An 18,535-nucleotide genomic window follows, 5' to 3' on the forward strand; every position below is an offset into this window, starting at 1 on the left:
CAACAAAAAAAATGGTCCATTCCATCTGTTTTTTGCCAGATGGCCAATCCCCCAGTGTGTCTGTGTGTGTGTCAGTAAATCAGTGTCAATAGAGGCGATCCAGTCTTGTTTAACCATGTGGAACAGGGCAGGGCCACTTCAACCAATTGATGTAATATCTCAATGTGACTACCTCCTAAATACCACCCTATTCCCTTTGTAGTGCACTACTTTAGACCTGAGCCCTGGCCAATGGCACCCTATTCCCTATACAGTTCACTACTTTTGACCATGGCACATAGGAGTCTGATCCAAAGTAGTACATAATATGCAACAGGATCTCATTTGGGACTAAGACTTTGTCTTGTTAGAATGTAAAACAAACATAAGCCTCAATAAATCTAGTATTGATGATAGAAAAAACATATTGTTCTTAAATTAAATGAATTGGTTGACATGGTGATAGATCAAATAAGAACACTGAAATTAGATAGTTGATGTGTTTAGTTTTCTGTCCCTACAAAGAGTGTTTTTAGTGAACGATTTTACAGCAGTGTGGGAATAAAAAATTAAATACCCATGGAAAAGAGACCAATTTGTTTATGTTCCACTCCAACCACCCTTGTTAAAATGTAATCTACAACGACACACTGGCTAAGCAATTTCCAAGGAACTTTCCCCTGAATACCACTGTGGGGTTGGTAGCAGCCTTCAGCCTGCTGTATAGTTCAGCAAAACAAACAGTTCCCAAATAATAGTTCGAGCGGGAGCCTAGCTGCAGTGACGAAGCGACGTGCATAGGGCGGTGTTCTCACGTAAAGAAAAGCTTGCGTGTTGCTGTGGAACATCTGGAATAGTGCTTCTAGTGTCTACAGCGGGATCTGTGCACTAGTTGTGATCACTTCAACTCCTTAACACTCATTTTTAAAGGGACATTTATCACAGTCTTTGCTTTCTGTAAGTTGATACAATATGGAATCTTAATTTACAGTTTTTTATTTTCTTTCAAAGGATGAATATCCCGATAGTTTTATTGATTTCACTTCTCTTCCTCCCACTAACGGAATGTATTAACTTTATTCTTGGAGTTTAATCAAGTTGGATTTATTTATTTTCATCTGATTGGCCTACAGCTGCGTTTTCATCAATTATTCGAATTTATTTTTGATAAATTGTAATCGAATAGTTTTTTGGGGGAGTTTGTAGAATTCTTGAATGACTCATCGTTTCATTTTGTCACAGGGCTTCTAGTAATTAACGGTCCTCTCCAGACAGACGCACAGCCGAGCTGCGTTGGTGGAGTTCTCCACAGGCATATGGAGCTGTTTTGATCATTGATTTGCATTTCGTTTTAAATCTCAACTAGGCTACTCACTTGTCGTTTCAAAACGTCTATGGAAACTTTCTAAGCAGAGTGCAACTGTTGTTGATTATATATTTAATTTCTTCCAACGATGTGCTATCTGCTGCATGAATAAAATTGATGTACGTGTTTAATTGGTTGTAAATATTTAACATTTTTCTCAAACTATAGTCTTGAGGAGTTGGGACATTCCTCTAACTCCGTGCTTTTATCCACTCCAATGTTACGGGATTCATACTTTTCAATTTGAAGTAAACACATGGGTTTGATGAGTAAATGTGGAAATGGCGCCACCTGGTGTCAACATGAAGTACCACTTCAAATAGTTGACGCTGAATCAGTACGGTAGACCCCTGGTCTGATAACTGTGGTTCCTGTGTGTTTGTCTCCACTTGTAGATCTATCAGAAAATGCTGCTCATCCTGCTCGGAGTGCTCATCTTGCACCTCATCATCCTGGTCTTACTGCTTGTCTCAACAATTGCCAATGTGAGTAACTATGATATTGTTGTCTATACCCTACTATAATACAATGTGAGTAACTATGATATTGTTAACTGTACCGTACTATAATACAATGTGAGTAACTATGATATTGTTGTCTATACCCTACTATAATACAATGTGAGTAACTATGATATTGTTGTCTATACCCTACTATAATACAATGTGAGTAACTATGATATTGTTGTCTATACCCTACTATAATACAATGTGAGTAACTATGAGATTGTTGTCTATACCCTACTATAATACAATGTGAGTAGCTATGATATTGTTGTCTATACCCTACTATAATACAATGTGAGTAGCTATGATATTGTTGTCTATACCCTACTATAATACCATGTGAGTAGCTATGATATTGTTGTCTATACCCTACTATAATACAATGTGAGTAGCTATGATATTGTTAACTGTACCCTACTACAATACAATGTGAGTAACTATGATATTGTTGTCTATACCCTACTATAATACAATGTGAGTAACTATGATATTGTTAACTGTACCCTACTACAATACAATGTGAGTAACTATGATTTTTGCCTATACCCTACTACAATACAATGTGAGTAACTATGATATTGTTGTCTATACCCTACTATAATACCATGTGAGTAGCTATGATATTGCTGCCTACTGTACTATAGCACTGTGTGTGTGTGTGTGTGTGTGTGTGTGTGTGTGTGTGTGTGTGTGTGTGTGTGTGTGTAAGTCAGTGTAATCAATAGGGGCTATCCAGCCTTGTTTAACCATCTGGAACAGGGCAATTAACGGATGTGTCAGACCTGGGCTCAAATATTTCAGCATTTGATTGAACCTGAATCACGCCAGATGGGCGTGGTTGCTTGCACTTTTGGGACTACACTATATTATGTAATTGGTTCCATTGTGCCCAGATAAGCTAGATCAAGCTAAAGTTTTAGAAAGTAAACAAATACTATTTGAACCTGGGTGTGGTGATGGGTGTATGTAGTTTTACAATGGACCTGGGAACCACTTGTCCTACTTTTAACGGGCTGTGCACATGTGGTGGTGGGGGGGGGGGGGGTTTCTTGTGAGTGGGTGCATCTACACAGGCAGCCCGATTCTGATCTTTGGGATCAATTATTTGCCAAACCGCTGAAAAAAATATCTGAATTGGGCTGCCTGTGTAAACACACCCTTTGTGTGTGAGTTGAGTTAATTGAGTGTGTATGTTTTAAAGCTGTACTATGGATGTGGTTGGGTGTTCTGTGTTTTAAAGCTGTATTATGGATGTGGCTGGATGTTCTGTGTTTTAAATACAAACTATAGACCCCTTTCTGTGTTTGCAAACATTGCTGCACGCAAGTTGGTGGCAGAACAAGGCGGAGTTCGTATAGAACGGCAGCAAAAAAAGCCTTAATTACATGATGCTTACGAGTGACTTTCACACTACTTTTGGATTCTAATTGGATTTTAAGACTCGTATGAATGTCCTGCTTAATATAATGTTTGCGTCATCGTCGCAAATCAACTGCCTTACACTTTAAAAAGACTTCAACTTCAACCAGTAAAATGGCTCTTTGGCTAGCTTTCGCTACAGACGGTATCAATGAGCGTTAGCAATTCTAGCTAACAACTGCTTAGCGAGTGTTCAAGCAATAATCAAAAGATCATTGTAAGCATCTGAGAACCCCAAAAGTTATTTTGCTTAGAAGTAATAAACACGTATATCTAGGCTATGTTGAATGGGCATAGTTAGAGATGGCTTTCTACTGCAGCCAAGTGTCGCGCGCATCTGTCTGTGATGTCAGTGTGTCGTGTACTGAAAAAGAGTCTATGAATGTGGCTGGGTGTTCTATGCGTAATGCTGTGTTGTGTTGTGGGTGTGTCGTTTATATTCATTGTGTTGTGTTGTGTTCCAGGCCTGGACTGTAGGAGGAACCAAGAGTACTGACCTGTGGTACAGCTGTCTCACTACTAACGGAGGATATCACTGCAGTTCTGCCAGCAATGAAGGTTTGTCTAAGACGCTAGCACCAAAGATAGTGGATAAATAACATATTTTACTCAGACGGTTTACCATTGAAAAAAATGGACAAGGTTCCTGTCTGTCTGAGTGAGGTCTTTTCTCTCTCGCATGAGCATGCTTTTCCTACATGAGCTCACGATTCCTCCATAATATCCATCATGCTCACTGCACCTCCATAATATCTGTCATGTTCACTGTTCCTCCATAATATCTGTCATGCTCACTGTACCTCCATAATATCTGTCATGTTCACTGTTCCTCCATAATATCTGGCATGCTCACTGTTCCTCCATAATATCTGGCATGCTCACTGTTCCTCCATAATATCTGGCATGCTCACTGTTCCTCCATAATATCTGGCATGCTCACTGTTCCTCCATAATATCTGGCATGTTCACTGTTCCTCCATAATATCTGGCATGCTCACTGTTCCTCCATAATATCTGGCATGCTCACTGTTCCTCCATAATATCTGGCATGCTGACTGTTCCTCCATAATGTCTGTCATGCTCACTGTTCCTCCATAATATCTGGCATGTTCACTGTACCTCCATAATATCTGGCATGCTCACTGTTCCTCCATAATATCTGGCATGCTCACTGTTCCTCCATAATATCTGGCATGCTGACTGTTCCTCCATAATATCTGGCATGCTCACTGTTCCTCCATAATATCTGGCATGCTCACTGTTCCTCCATAATATCTGTCATGCTCACTGTTCCTCCATAATATCTGGCATGCTCACTGTTCCTCCATAATATCTGGCATGCTCACTGTTCCTCCATAATATCTGGCATGCTGACTGTTCCTCCATAATATCTGGCATGTTCACTGTTCCTCCATAATATCTGGCATGTTCACTGTTCCTCCATAATATCTGGCATGCTGACTGTTCCTCCATAATATCTGGCATGCTCACTGTTCCTCCATAATATCTGGCATGCTCACTGTTCCTCCATAATATCTGGCATGCTCACTGTTCCTCCATAATATCTGGCATGCTCACTGTTCCTCCATAATATCTGGCATGCTGACTGTTCCTCCATAATATCTGGCATGCTCACTGTTCCTCCATAATATCTGGCATGCTCACTGTTCCTCCATAATATCTGGCATGCTGACTGTACCTCCATAATATCTGGCATGCTGACTGTACCTCCATAATATCTGGCATGCTCACTGTTCCTCCATAATATCTGGCATGCTGACTGTTCCTCCATAATATCTGGCATGCTCACTGTACCTCCATAATATCTGTCATGCTCACTGTACCTCCATAATATCTGGCATGCTGACTGTTCCTCCATAATATCTGTCATGCTCACTGTACCTCCATAATATCTGGCATGCTCACTGTACCTCCATAATATATGGCATGCTGACTGTACCTCCATAATATCTGGCATGCTGACTGTACCTCCATAATATCTGGCATGCTCACTGTTCCTCCATAATATCTGGCATGCTGACTGTACCTCCATAATATCTGGCATGCTCACTGTATCTCCATAATATCTGGTATGCTGACTGTTCCTCCATAATATCTGGCATGCTCACTGTTCCTCCATAATATCTGGCATGCTCACTGTACCTCCATAATATCTGGCATGCTCACTGTTCCTCCATAATATCTGGCATGCTCACTGTTCCTCCATAATATCTGTTATGCTCACTGTACCTCCATAATATCTGGCATGCTCACTGTTCCTCCATAATATCTGGCATGCTCACTGTTCCTCCATAATATCTGGCATGCTCACTGTACTTCCATAATATCTGTCATGCTCACTGTTCCTCCATAATATCTGGCATGTTCACTGTTCCTCCATAATATCTGGCATGCTGACTGTTCCTCTATAATATCTGGCATGCTCACGGTTCCTCCATAATATCTCACACCAGAGAGGGAAGAGCTTGCTCTGGTCTACTTATCGTCCCCTCCCGCTCGCCCCCACCGCCCCGCTCCGACAAGAAAACATGAGCCAGTGAGATGTCTGGCCCTGGGGCACTCCATCTGCGGGGCCGCCAATAGGTAGACCAGAGTGGCCCCGCCCCCACCAGATAACATGAGGGTGTGGGGTGTCTTGCTTTTTCTACCATCTCTGCTAGCACTATCCACTATCCAGCTAGAGGTCAAACTATCATTATCCACCTAGGGGAAAAACTATCATTTTCCAGCTAATGGACAAACTATCATTATCCACCTAGAGGACAAACTATCATTATCCACCTAGAGGTCAAACTTTCATTATCCAGCCAGAGGACAAACTATCATTATCCACTTAGAGGTCAAACTATCATTATCCACCTAGAGGCCAAACTATCATTATCCACCTAGAGGCCAAACTATCATTATCCACCTAGAGGACAAACTATCATTATCCACCTAGAGGACAAACTTTCATTATCCACCTAGAGGCCAAACTATCATTATCCACCTAGAGGTCAAACTATCATTATCCACCTAGAGGACAGTAGTGATACTGCATTCTGTGTAGCCAACACTCTCATCCAACCTCTATCGAATAATGAGATTTTACATGATGACAGCTCCAGCTCTGTTATCAGTTAATCTGCCAATCAAATTCATTCATATAGCCCATTTTACAGCAACATTGTCACAAAGTGCTTTACAGTAAGCCAGCCTACCACTTATCAGGAGTTAGGCGTTCATGTTTTGATATGTTGTGCTACTTTATGTTATATAAAGTTATGTTATATGCAGGGTTGGGGAGTAAAGGCTTACATGCAATCCATTACAAGTAACATATTACAAAAAACAAACTGTAATCTGTTACTTTACCAGCAAAAACATTGTAATCAGATTACAGATACTTTTGAAAAACTACATGATTACTTCTAGGATTACTTTTAAATTCAGAAAGGATGTTTGTGTAAAAAAATCTTTGACACCGTTCTGTTTTCTTAATGATATTCAAATAAGCTTTGAAAAAAGGCGCAAGTTTAAATTTGTTCCGTCTGAGTGAGTCTGACCACAAGTCAAAGACCACTATGATGACACACCAAATGTGTTTGATGGATCGCGGGAAAAGAGCAGGAATAGGTTTTTGTAGGCTATAGTCCAAGCCATAAGCTTCCAATGGTGTGACTGCTGTCGGCATCCAAAGATTATCCAACTTGAATAAACACTTAGAGGTAAGGATGACAGCAGTGGTGTGATCTACGGCTGATACTGATATCACTTATTAATAATATCTACATAGCGCATTGATATGAATCACACTGCTGCTCTCTCATTTAGCTATTTGCGCCGTACGGATTGTGGTTGTTGTGGATGGCTGTTCACCAATGTATTTTAACCCAATAACGGTTGAATTGAAGAAGTTTAAGCTGCCTATCAATCATTGTTTTTGCAACCAACAATGAATAAAGTGCTCTTGCAACAGCTACATAGAGCGGATCCCAGCCTATGGAATAACAGTCTGAGGTGGATCCCAGCCTATGGAATAACAGTCTGAGGTGGATCCCAGCCTATGGAATAACAGTCTGAGGTGGATCCCAGCCTATGGAATAACAGTCTGAGGTGGATCCCAGCCTATGGAATAACAGTCTGAGGTGGATCCCAGCCTATGGAATAACAGTCTGAGGTGGATCCCAGCCTATGGAATAACAGTCTGAGGTGGATCCCAGCCTGTGGAATAACAGTCTGAGGTGGATCCCAGCCTGTGGAATAACAGTCTGAGGTGGATCCCAGCCTATGGAATAACAGTTTGAGGTGGATCCCAGCCGCCTATGGAATAACAGTCTGAGGTGGATCCCAGCCTATGGAATAACAGTTTGAGGGAGTTCCTCTCTTCTGTGGCATTGTGTTCTGTACTGTCTAAAAGAACTGTGGCATTGTGCTCCATACTGTCTAAAAGAACTGTGGCATTGTGCTCCATACTGCCTAAAAGAACTGTGGCATTGTGCTCCATACTGTCAAAAAGAACTGTGGCATTGTGCTCCATACTGTCAAAAAGAACTGTGGCTGTCACGTCCTGGCCAGTATAAGGGTTAATTGTTATTGTAGTTTGGTCAGGACGTGGCAGAGGGTATTTGTTTTTTGTGGTTTGAGGTGGTGTGTTTGTTGAAGGGCGTTTGATTTATTATTTCCGGGTTTTTGGTTTATGTTCTATGTTTAGGTATTTCTATGTTTAGTCAAGTGAGTGTATTTCTATGTTAGGTTAATGACATTGGCATTGTGCTCCATACTGCCACAAACAAAATGACAGCCGACAGTTCTGTCAGGTACTAACAACGAAACAGAAAGCACTAAACAGAAACAATCACCCACAAAAACTCAAAGGAAAACCAGGCTACTTATGTGTGACTCCCAATCAGCAACAACGAACTACAGCTGTGCCTGATTGGGAGCCACACACGGCCCAAAACAAAGAAATACAAAAACATAGAAAAATGAACATAGAACGCCCACCCAATGTAACACCCTGGCCTAACCAAAATAAAGAACAAAAACCCCTCTCTATGACCAGGGCGTTACAGGCATTGTGCTCTGTACTGTCAAAAAGAACTGTAGCATTGTGCTCCATACTGTCTAAAAGAACTGTGGCTTTGTGCTCCATACTGCCTAAAAGAACTGTGGCTTTGTGCTCCATACTGTCTAAAAGAACTGTGGCATTGTGCTCCATACTGTCAAAAAGAACTGTAGCATTGTGCTCCATACTGTCAAAAAGAACTGTGGCTTTGTGCTCCATACTGTCTAAAAGAACTGTGTCTTTGTGCTCCATACTGCCTAAAAGAACTGTGACATTGTGCTCCATACTGTCTAAAAGAACTGTGGCTTTGTGCTCCATACTGTTAAAAACAAGTGGGGCTTTTATTGCTCAATCTAATTCGTGCTGATTGAAAAGAAATGTCCATAGGCCTAATGGAGACATTTTAAAAACACAGAGACCTTTGATAGACTTAAAGGGGCAATCTGTAGTTACTACATCCATTTCAGGGCATAAATGAATGATATACACTGAGTATACAAAACATTAAGACCACCTGGTCTTTCTATGTCATGGAAAGGTGAAAGCTATGAATCCAGGTGAAAGCTATGATCCCTTATTGATGTCACTTGTTAAAGACACTTGTCAAATCCACAATCATTGTTGATGAAAGGGAGGAGACAGGTTAAACATTTACATTTACATTTACGTCATTTAGCAGATGCTCTTATCCAGAGCGACTTACAAATTGGTGCATTCACCTTATGATATCCAGTTGAACAACCACTTTACAATAGTACATCTATATCTTTTTTTGGGGGGGGGGGTAGTAGGGGGAGGGGGGGTTAGAAGGATTACGTAATCCTATCCCAGGTATTCCTTAAAGAGGTGGGGTTTCAGGTGTCTCCGGAAGGTGGTGATTGACTCCGCTGTCCTGGCGTCGTGAGGGAGCTTGTTCCACCATTGGGGTGCCAGAGCAGCGAACAGTTTTGACTGGGCTGAGCGGGAACTGTGCTTCCGCAGAGGTAGGGAGGCGAGCAGGAAGCCAGTGCAGTGTGCGGAGGAGCGGGGTGACGTGAGAGAACTTGGGAAGGTTGAACACCAGATGGGCTGCGGCGTTCTGGATGAGTTGTAGGGGTTTAATGGCACAGGCAGGGAGCCCCGCCAGCAGCGAGTTGCAGTAATCCAGACGGGAGATGACAAGTGCCTGGATTAGGACCTGCGCCGCTTCCTGAGTAAGGCAGGGTTGTACTCTGCGAATGTTGTAGAGCATGAACCTACAGGATCGGGTCACCGCCTTGATGTTAGTGGAGAACGACAGGGTGTTGTCCAGGGTCACGCCAAGGTTCTTGGCACTCTGGGAGGAGGACACAATGGAGTTGTCAACCGTGATGGCGAGATCATGGAACGGGCAGTACTTCCCCGGGAGGAAGAGCAGCTCCGTCTTGCCCGACGTTCAGCTTGAGGTGGTGATCCGTCGTCCACACTGATATGTCTGCCAGACATGCAGAGATGCGATTCGCCACCTGGTTATCAGAAGGGGGAAAGGAGAAGATGAATTGTGTGTCATCTGCGTAGCAATGATAGGAGAGACCATGTGAGGATATGACAGAGCCAAGTGACTTGGTGTATAGCGAGAATAGGAGAGGGCCTAGAACTGAGCCCTGGGGGACACCAGTGGTGAGAGCACGTGGTGCGGAGACGGATTCTCGCCATGCCACCTGGTAGGAGCGACCTGTCAGGTAGGACGCAATCCAAGAGTGAGCCGCGCCGGAGATGCCCAACTCGGAGAGGGTGGAGAGGAGGATCTGATGGTTCACAGTATCAAAGGCAGCAGATAGGTCTAGAAGGATGAGAGCAGAGGAGAGAGAGTTAGCTTTAGCAGTGCGGAGAGCCTCCGTGACACAGAGAAGAGCAGTCTCAGTTGAATGACCAGTCTTGAAACCTGACTGATTTGGATCAAGAAGGTAATTCTGAGAGAGATAGCAAGAGAGCTGGCCAAGGACGGCACGCTCAAGAGTTTTGGAGAGAAAAGAAAGAAGGGATACTGGTCTGTAGTTGTTGACATTAGAGGGATCGAGTGTAGGTTTTTTGAGAAGGGGTGCAACTCTCGCTTTCTTGAAGACGGAAGGGACGTAGCCAGCGGTCAAGGATGAGATGATGAGCGAGGTGAGGTAGGGGAGAAGGTCTCCGGAAATGGTCTGGAGAAGAGAGGCGGGGATAGGGTCAAGGGCAACGTGAGCAGGACCAGCGGTGTCGTTTGACTTAACAAACGAGGATCGAATGTCGTCAACCTTCTTTTCAAAATGGTTGACAAAGTCATCCGCAGAGAGGGGGGGGGGATTCAGGAGGGAGGAGAAGGTGGCAAAGAGCTTCCTAGGGTTAGAGGCAGATGCTTGGAATTTAGAGTGGTAGAAAGTGGCTTTAGCAGCAGAAACAGAGGAAGAAAATGTAGAGAGGAGGGAGTGAAAAGATGCCAGGTCCGCAGGGAGGCTAGTTTTCCTCCATTTCCGCTCGGCCCCCCGGAGCCCTGTTCTGTGAGCTCGCAATGAGTCGTCAAGCCACGGAGCAGGAGGGGAGGACCGAGCCGGCCGGGAGGATAGGGGACATAGAGAGTCAAAGGATGCAGAAAGGGAGGAGAGGAGGGTTGAGGAAGCAGAATCAGGAGATTGGTTGGAGAAGGATTGAGCAGAGGGAAGAGATAATAGGATGGAAGAGGAGAGAGTAGCAGGAGAGAGAGAGCGAAGGTTGTGACGGCGCAATACCATCTGAGTAGGGGCAGAGTGAGCAGTGTTGGAGGAGAGCGAGAGGGAAAAGGATACAAGGTAGTGGTCGGAGACTTGGAGGGGAGTTGCAGTGAGATTAGTAGAAGAACAGCATCTAGTATAGATGAGGTCAAGCGTATTGCCTGCCTTGTGAGTAGGGGGGACGGTGAGAGGGTGAGGTCAAAAGAGGAGAGGAGTGGAAAGAAGGAGGCAGAGAGAAATGAGTCAAAGGTAGACGTAGGGAGGTTAAAGTCACCCAGAACTGTGAGGGGTGAGCCATCCTCAGGAAAGGAACTTATCAAGGTGTCAAGCTCATTGAGGAACTCTCCAAGGGAACCTAGAGGGCGATAAATGATAAGGATAGTAAGCTTGAATGGGCTAGTGACTGTGACAGCATGGAATTCAAATGAGGAGATAGACAGATGGGTCAGGGGAGAAAGAGAGAATGTCCACTTGGGAGAGATGAGGATTCCAGTGCCACCACCCCACTGACCAGATGCTCTCGGGGTATGCGAGAACACGTGGTCAGAGGAGGAGAGAGCAGTAGGAGTAGCAGTGTTTTCTGTGGTAATCCATGTTTCCGTCAGCGCCAAGAAGTCGAGGGACTGGAGGGTAGCATAGGCTGAGATGAATTCTGCCTTGTTGGCCGCAGACCGGCAGTTCCAGAGGTTGCCGTGTTAGAGTGGCAGCGGCCACGAGGTGTGAGGCGTTTGTGTGGCCTGTGCAGAGAGGAGAGAACAGGGATAGACAGACACATAGTTGACAGGCTACAGGAGAGGCTACGCTAATGCAAAGGAGATTGGAATGAAAATTAACTAAACAACTGGGGAAGCGTTAGCAGGGCCTCCCTCACTAACCATTCACTGAAACACTCAAATATAACTTTTCCAACTTCCACTTTAGAAATTATAATTGATGTAAACTACAGTGGTTCAATGTTTCCAGGAATAGGCTCAAACTTAGTTTATTCAGCTAGATAACTTGGTACAGTATTCTTCCGTGAAACCCACCCAGTGCACCGTGTCCTATGACGCCGTAGCTAACTAGCATGCTAGCATCCAATAACACACGGTTAGCACCAATACACAATGTTAGCACCAATACTTGGTTACAACAAACTACCAATGGCTCATACGTGTCCGTGTCTAGTTCCTTTCATAACGAAGAAGTGATTAAACGTTGACTAGCTAACTCAAAGTCAGTCCTGCTAGCTACACAAGTGGACTACACGTCTCGAAAGTTCAGAAAGTTAAGCTTACGTTGCAAAAATCTTATTGACTAAAAATGATACAGTACTGCTAGCTGCTAGAGTTGGCTAGCCAGCAATGGCTGCGTTTACCTTTATCTTACCTTTATCTTTGATACAAAGACAACTATGTAGCTAGCTAACATTACACTAATTAAAGAAGAATGTTTAAGCATTGAGACAATAAGACATGGGTTGTGTATGTGTGGCATTCAGAGGGTGAATGGGCAAGACAAAATATGTAAGTGCCTTTGAAAGGGGTATGGTAGAAAGGCGCTAGTCGTACCGGTTTGTGTCAAGAACTGCAACGATGCTGGGGTTTTCATGCTCAACAGTTTCCCGTGTGTATCAAGAATGGTCCACCACCCAAAGGACATCCAGCCAACTTGACACAACAGTGGGAAGCATTGGAGTCAACATGGGCCAGCATCCCTGTGGAAGGCTTTCCACAACTTGTAGAGTCCATGCCCTGACAATTTCAGGCTGTTGGTCTTGTTTAATCTCTCAATGTTCATAATGTTTTGTAAACTCAGTGTATGGCCAGCTATGTAAACTCTTAACACGGATCTATCCTGCAATACATGTCCTTTAATGGGTAATCAGATTAGGTTAGTGAGATAGATTAGGTTAGTGGGGTAATCCAAAAGTTACAATAGTGAATACAATTCTGGACACGTAACTAGTAACTGTAAAGACTACATGTAGGAAGTAACCTACCCATCTCTGGTTATATGTCATATTCAACCTCCTCTGTCTCCTCTCTTCAGACTGGATCCAGGCAGTTCAGGCCCTCATGGTCCTCTCAGTGCTGTTCTGCCTCTTCTCTCTCGTCTTCTTCATGTGTCAGCTCTTCACCCTGGTCAAAGGAGGACGCTTCTTCTTCACCGCCATCTTCCAGATCCTCGCCAGTGAGTACGACCACTTATAAGGCTTAATGAAGCCTTCATAACCCCTTTATAACGGCCTACATAGACACTTCATAAAGTTGTTGGTCTTGTTGGCCAGTGAGTATCACATCACCCTGATTATCTAATCTAGCCGGGTCCCCCGGTTTATACAGTGCCTTGCGAAAGTATTCGGCCCCCTTGAACTTTTCGACCTTTTGCCACATTTCAGGCTTCAAAAATAAAGATATAAAACTGTAATTTTTTGTGAAGAATCAACAACAAGTGGGACACAATTATGAAGTGGAACGAAATTTATTGGATATTTCAAACTTATTTAACAAATAAAAAACGGAAAAATTGGCCGTGCAAAATTATTCAGCCCCTTTACTTTCAGTGCAGCAAACTCTCTCCAGAAGTTCAGTGAGGATATCTGAATGATCCAATGTTGACCTAAATGACTAATGATGATAAATAGAATCCACCTGTGTGTAATCAAGTCTTCGTATAAATGCACCTGCTCTGTGATAGTCTCAGAGGTCCGTTTAAAGCGCAGAGAGCATCATGAAGAACAAGGAACACACCAGGCAGGTCCGAGATACTGCTGTGGAGAAGTTTAAAGCTGGATTTGGATACAAAAAGATTTCCCAAGCTTTAAACATCCCAAGGAGCACTGTGCAAGCGATAATATTGAAATGGAAGGAGTATCAGACCACTGCAAATCTACGAAGACCCGGCCGTCCCTCTAAACTTTCAGCTCATACAAGGAGAAGACTGATCAGAGATGCAGCCAAAAGGCCCATGATCACTCTGGATGAACTGCAGAGATCTACAGCTGAGGTGGGAGACTCTGTCCATAGGACAACAATCAGTCGTATACTGCACAAATCTGGCCTTTATGGAAGAGTGGCAAGAAGAAAGCCATTTCTTAAAGATATCCATAAAAAGTGTCATTTAAAGTTTGCCACTAGCCACCTGGGAGACACACCAAACATGTGGAAGAAGGTGCTCTGGTCAGATGAAACCAAAATCGAACTTTTTGGCAACAATGCAAAACGTTATGTTTGGCATAAAAGCAACACAGCTCATCACCCTGAACACACCATCCCCACTGTCAAACATGGTGGTGGCAGCATCATGGTTTGGGCCTGCTTTTCTTCAGCAGGGGCAGGGAAGATGGTTAAAATTGATGGGAAGATGGATGGAGCCAAATACAGGACCATTTTGGAAGAAAACCTGATGGAGTCTGCAAAAGACCTGAGACTGGGACGGAGATTTGTCTTCCAACAAGACAATGATCCAAAACTTAAAGCAAAATCTACAATGGAATGGTTCACAAATAAACATATCCAGGTGTTAGAATGGCCAAGTCAAAGTCCAGACCTGAATCCAATCGAGAATCTGTGGAAAGAACTGAAAACTGCTGTTCACAAACGCTCTCCATCCAACCTCACTGAGCTCGAGCTGTTTTGCAAGGAGGAATGGGCAAAAATTTCAGTCTCTCGATGTGCAAAACTGATAGAGACATACCCCAAGCGACTTACAGCTGTAATCGCAGCAAAAGGTGGCGCTACAAAGTATTAACTTAAGGGGGCTGAATAATTTTGCACGCCCAATTTTTCAGTTTTTCATTTGTTAAAAAAGTTTGAAATATCCAATAAATTTCGTTCCACTTCATGATTGTGTCCCACTTGTTGTTGATTCTTCACAAAAAATTACAGTTTTATATCTTTATGTTTGAAGCCTGAAATGTGGCAAAAGGTCGAAAAGTTCAAGGGGGCCGAATTCTTTCGCAAGGCACTGTACAAAGTTGTCTTATATTGGCATCAACTAACAATGTTGCTGAGAAGAGGGCCTGGATGTTGTTCTGCGGGACTTACCACCCAGGCAGGAAAATTATCTGGGGGAAAAACTGAATCTGTAAAAGACAGACATGTTATAGCTCAGGTCAAAGTGGGAGGCGGCCCCATGTGACCACTGTCCCTTAATACGAGTGTTGGTTAACTGTCTCAATGTTAGTTCCCTTACAACGTGGGTTGGTTTACTATCTCAATTTTAGGTCCCTTACTATGAGGGTTGGTTTACTGTCTCAATGTTAGATCCTTTACTACGAGGGTTGGTTTACTGTCTCAATGTTAGATCCCTTACTACGAGGGTTGGTTAACTCTCTTAATGTTAGGTCCCTTACTATGAGGGTTGGCTTGCTATCTCAATGTTAGGTCCCTTACTACGAGGGTTGGTTTACTATCTCAATGTTAGGTCCCTTACTACGAGAATTGGTTTACTATTTCAATGTTAGATCCCTTAAAACGAGGGTTGTTTAACTGTCTGAATGTTAGGTCCCTTAAAACAAGGATTGGTTTACTGTCTCAATGTTAGGTCCCTTAAAACGAGGATTGGTTTACTATTTCAATGTCAGATCCCTTAAAATGAGGGTTGTTTAACTGTCTCAATGTTAGATCCCTTAAAACCAGGGTTGTTTAACTGTCTCAATGTTAGATCCCTTAAAACGAGGATTGGTTTACTATTTCAATGGAAGGTCCCTTAAAACGAGGGTTGTTTAACTGTGTCAATGTTAGGTCCATTACTTCGAGACTTGGTTAACTGTCTCAGTGTTAGGTCCCTTACATTGAGGGTTGGTTAACTGTCTCACTGTTAGGTCCCTTACATTGAGGGTTGGTTAACTGTCTCAGTGTTAGGTCCCTTACAATGAGGGTTGGTTAACTATCTCAGTGTTAGGTCCCTTACAATGAGGGTTGGTTAACTATCTCAGTGTTAGGTCCTATACTACGAGGGTTGGTTAACTGTCTCAGTGTTAGGTCCCTTACTCCGAGGGTTGGTTTACTGTCTCAATGTTAGCTCCCATACTACGAGGGTTGGTTAACTGTCTCAGTGTTAGGTCCCTTAAAACTAGGGTTGGTTTACTGTTTCAATGTTAGGTCCCTTACTACGAGGGTTGGTTAACTGTCTCAATGTTAGCTCCCATACTATGAGGGTTGGTTAACTGTCTCAGTGTTAGCTTCCATACTACGAGGGTTGGTTAACTGTCTCAGTGTTAGCTTCCATACTACGAGGGTTGGTTAACTGTCTCAGTGTAAGCTCCCATACTACGAGGGTTGGTTAACTGTCTCAGTGTTAGGTCCCTTAAAACGAGGGTTGGTTTACTGTCATAATCTCTTAGTTGGAACCAAACTACATCTTGTGCTGGATATAACTCAATTTGCTTTAGTGGGCAGAAGTGGCTGGATTACAAAAATGCATTTTCTGCACATGGGCATGGAAACTAGCAGATTCAGCCCCTCCCCAATATAATAACCACATCTGTTAAAAAATATTAGGGGTTTCAACTTGGAAGAAATTCATGATCTCCAACAGTCTAAAACTTCCCATGCCTTTTTTTCTGCTCTCTCGTCTCTCTCTTTCCCTCCCTGCTCTCCCTTCTCTCACTGTTCCTCCCTACTCTCCCGTCTCTTTCTGTCTCTCTCTCTCTCTCTCTCTCTCTCTCTCTCTCTCTCTCTCTAGGTCTATTTGTGATGTGTGGAGCTATAATCTACACTGTAATGAGTCCGGATGGGGAAGAGGATGCTGCGTTCGGCTTTGCCTACGTCCTGGCCTGGGTGTCCTTCCCTCTGTGTCTGGGCAGTGGTCTCATCTACATCGTACTGAGGAAGAGGGAATGAGAAGGGGAGGGAGGCTGAAGACCTCACACCACCACCACCAGCAGAACACAGCACTGTGCCCCAGGGTTGGGGTCAATTCCATTAGAATTCCAGTCAATTCAGGAAGTACACTAACATTCCAGTTCTCTTTAATGCTTCTTAATGAGGTTTACCTTGTGAATTGATAGAAATTCAAATGGAATTTACCCCAACCATGCTGTGCCCACTGACCACCAGAGGCGTCTGGTGACGGGAGGATAAATGGCTCACATAGTGTTTGTTTTCCATCAAATACTTTGAGCATTTGATTAGATTCAGTGTTTGCACTTTTGGGGTTATTCCATTGGTTTCATTGTGCCAGGCAAGCTCCATCAAGCCCAGCTAAGGCGTTTGTAAGAAAACAAATCATATTTGAACCGAAGTCTACATTATACAGTGCCTTGCGAAAGTATTCGGCCCCCTTGAACTTTTCGACCTTTTGCCACATTTCAGGCTTCAAACATAAAGATATAAAACTATAATTTTTTGTGAAGAATCAACAACAAGTGGGACACAATCATGAAGTGGAACGAAATTTATTGGATATTTCAAACATTTTTAACAAATAAAAAACTGAAAAATTGGGCGTGCAAAATTATTCAGCCCCCTTAAGTTAATACTTTGTAGCGCCACCTTTTGCTGCGATTACAGCTGTAAGTCGCTTGGGGTATGTCTCTATCAGTTTTGCACATCGACAGACTGACATTTTTGCCCATTCCTCCTTGCAAAACAGCTCGAGCTCAGTGAGGTTGGATGGAGAGCGTTTTTGAACAGCAGTTTTCAGTTCTTTCCACAGATTCTCGATTGGATTCAGGTCTGGATTCAGGTCTGGATTCAGGTCTGGACTTTGACTTGGCCATTCTAACACCTGGATATGTTTATTTGTGAACCATTCCATTGTAGATTTTGCTTTAAGTTTTGGATCATTGTCTTGTTGGAAGACAAATCTCCGTCCCAGTCTCAGGTCTTTTGCAGACTCCATCAGGTTTTCTTCCAAAATGGTCCTGTATTTGGCTCCATCCATCTTCCCATCAATTTTAACCATCTTCCCTGCCCCTGCTGAAGAAAAGCAGGCCCAAACCATGATGCTGCCACCACCATGTTTGACAGTGGGGATGGTGTGTTCAGGGTGATGAGCTGTGTTGCTTTTATGCCAAACATAACGTTTTGCATTGTTGCCAAAAAGTTCGATTTTGGTTTCATCTGACCAGAGCACCTTCTTCCACATGTTTGGTGTGTCACCCAGGTGGCTAGTGGCAAACTTTAAACGACACTTTTTATGGATATCTTTAAGAAATGGCTTTCTTCTTGCCACTCTTCCATAAAGGCCAGATTTGTGCAGTATAAGACTGATTGTTGTCCTATGGACAGAGTCTCCCACCTCAGCTGTAGATCTCTGCAGTTCATCCAGAGTGATCATGGGCCTCTTGGCTGCATCTCTGATCAGTCTTCTCCTTGTATGAGCTGAAAGTTTAGAGGGACGGCCGGGTCTTCGTAGATTTGCAGTGGTCTGATACTCCTTCCATTTCAATATTATCGCTTGCACAGTGCTCCTTGGGATGTTTAAAGCTTGGGAAATATTTTTGTATCCAAATCCGGCTTTAAACTTCACCACAACAGTATCTCGGACCTGCCTGGTGTGTTCC

The 18,535-nt window shown here is 43.4% G+C and overlaps 1 protein-coding gene across 2 annotated transcripts; it reads left to right on the forward strand.

The window, feature by feature from the left end:
- Positions 1-784: 784 nt before the first annotated feature.
- LOC115171892 (peripheral myelin protein 22-like) lies at positions 785-17,353 on the forward strand. 2 transcript variants are annotated; one of them, XM_029729091.1, is made up of 5 exons: positions 785-936; positions 1,741-1,830; positions 3,735-3,828; positions 13,075-13,215; positions 16,714-17,353. In XM_029729091.1, exons 2-5 carry the CDS (start codon positions 1,753-1,755, stop codon positions 16,869-16,871), a joined length of 471 nt encoding a protein of 156 aa, XP_029584951.1. In that variant the 5' UTR covers positions 785-936; positions 1,741-1,752; the 3' UTR covers positions 16,872-17,353. The 2 variants fall into 2 exon arrangements, with proteins under 2 accessions (XP_029584951.1, XP_029584950.1); XM_029729090.1 differs by lacking the exon at positions 785-936 and adding an exon at positions 1,373-1,464.
- The last annotated feature ends 1,182 nt before the right edge of the window (positions 17,354-18,535 follow it).

The sequence above is a fragment of the Salmo trutta genome, chromosome 32 (genome assembly GCF_901001165.1).
Source record: "Salmo trutta chromosome 32, fSalTru1.1, whole genome shotgun sequence".
Classification (NCBI taxonomy): Eukaryota; Metazoa; Chordata; class Actinopteri; order Salmoniformes; family Salmonidae; genus Salmo; species Salmo trutta.

Coding starts and splice junctions, on each gene's coding strand:
- LOC115171892 (XM_029729090.1), top strand. Junction 3,829..13,074: donor CAGTTCTGCCAGCAATGAAG/GTTTGTCTAAGA, acceptor TCCTCTCTTCAG/ACTGGATCCAGGCAGTTCAG. Junction 13,216..16,713: donor CATCTTCCAGATCCTCGCCA/GTGAGTACGACC, acceptor CTCTCTCTCTAG/GTCTATTTGTGATGTGTGGA.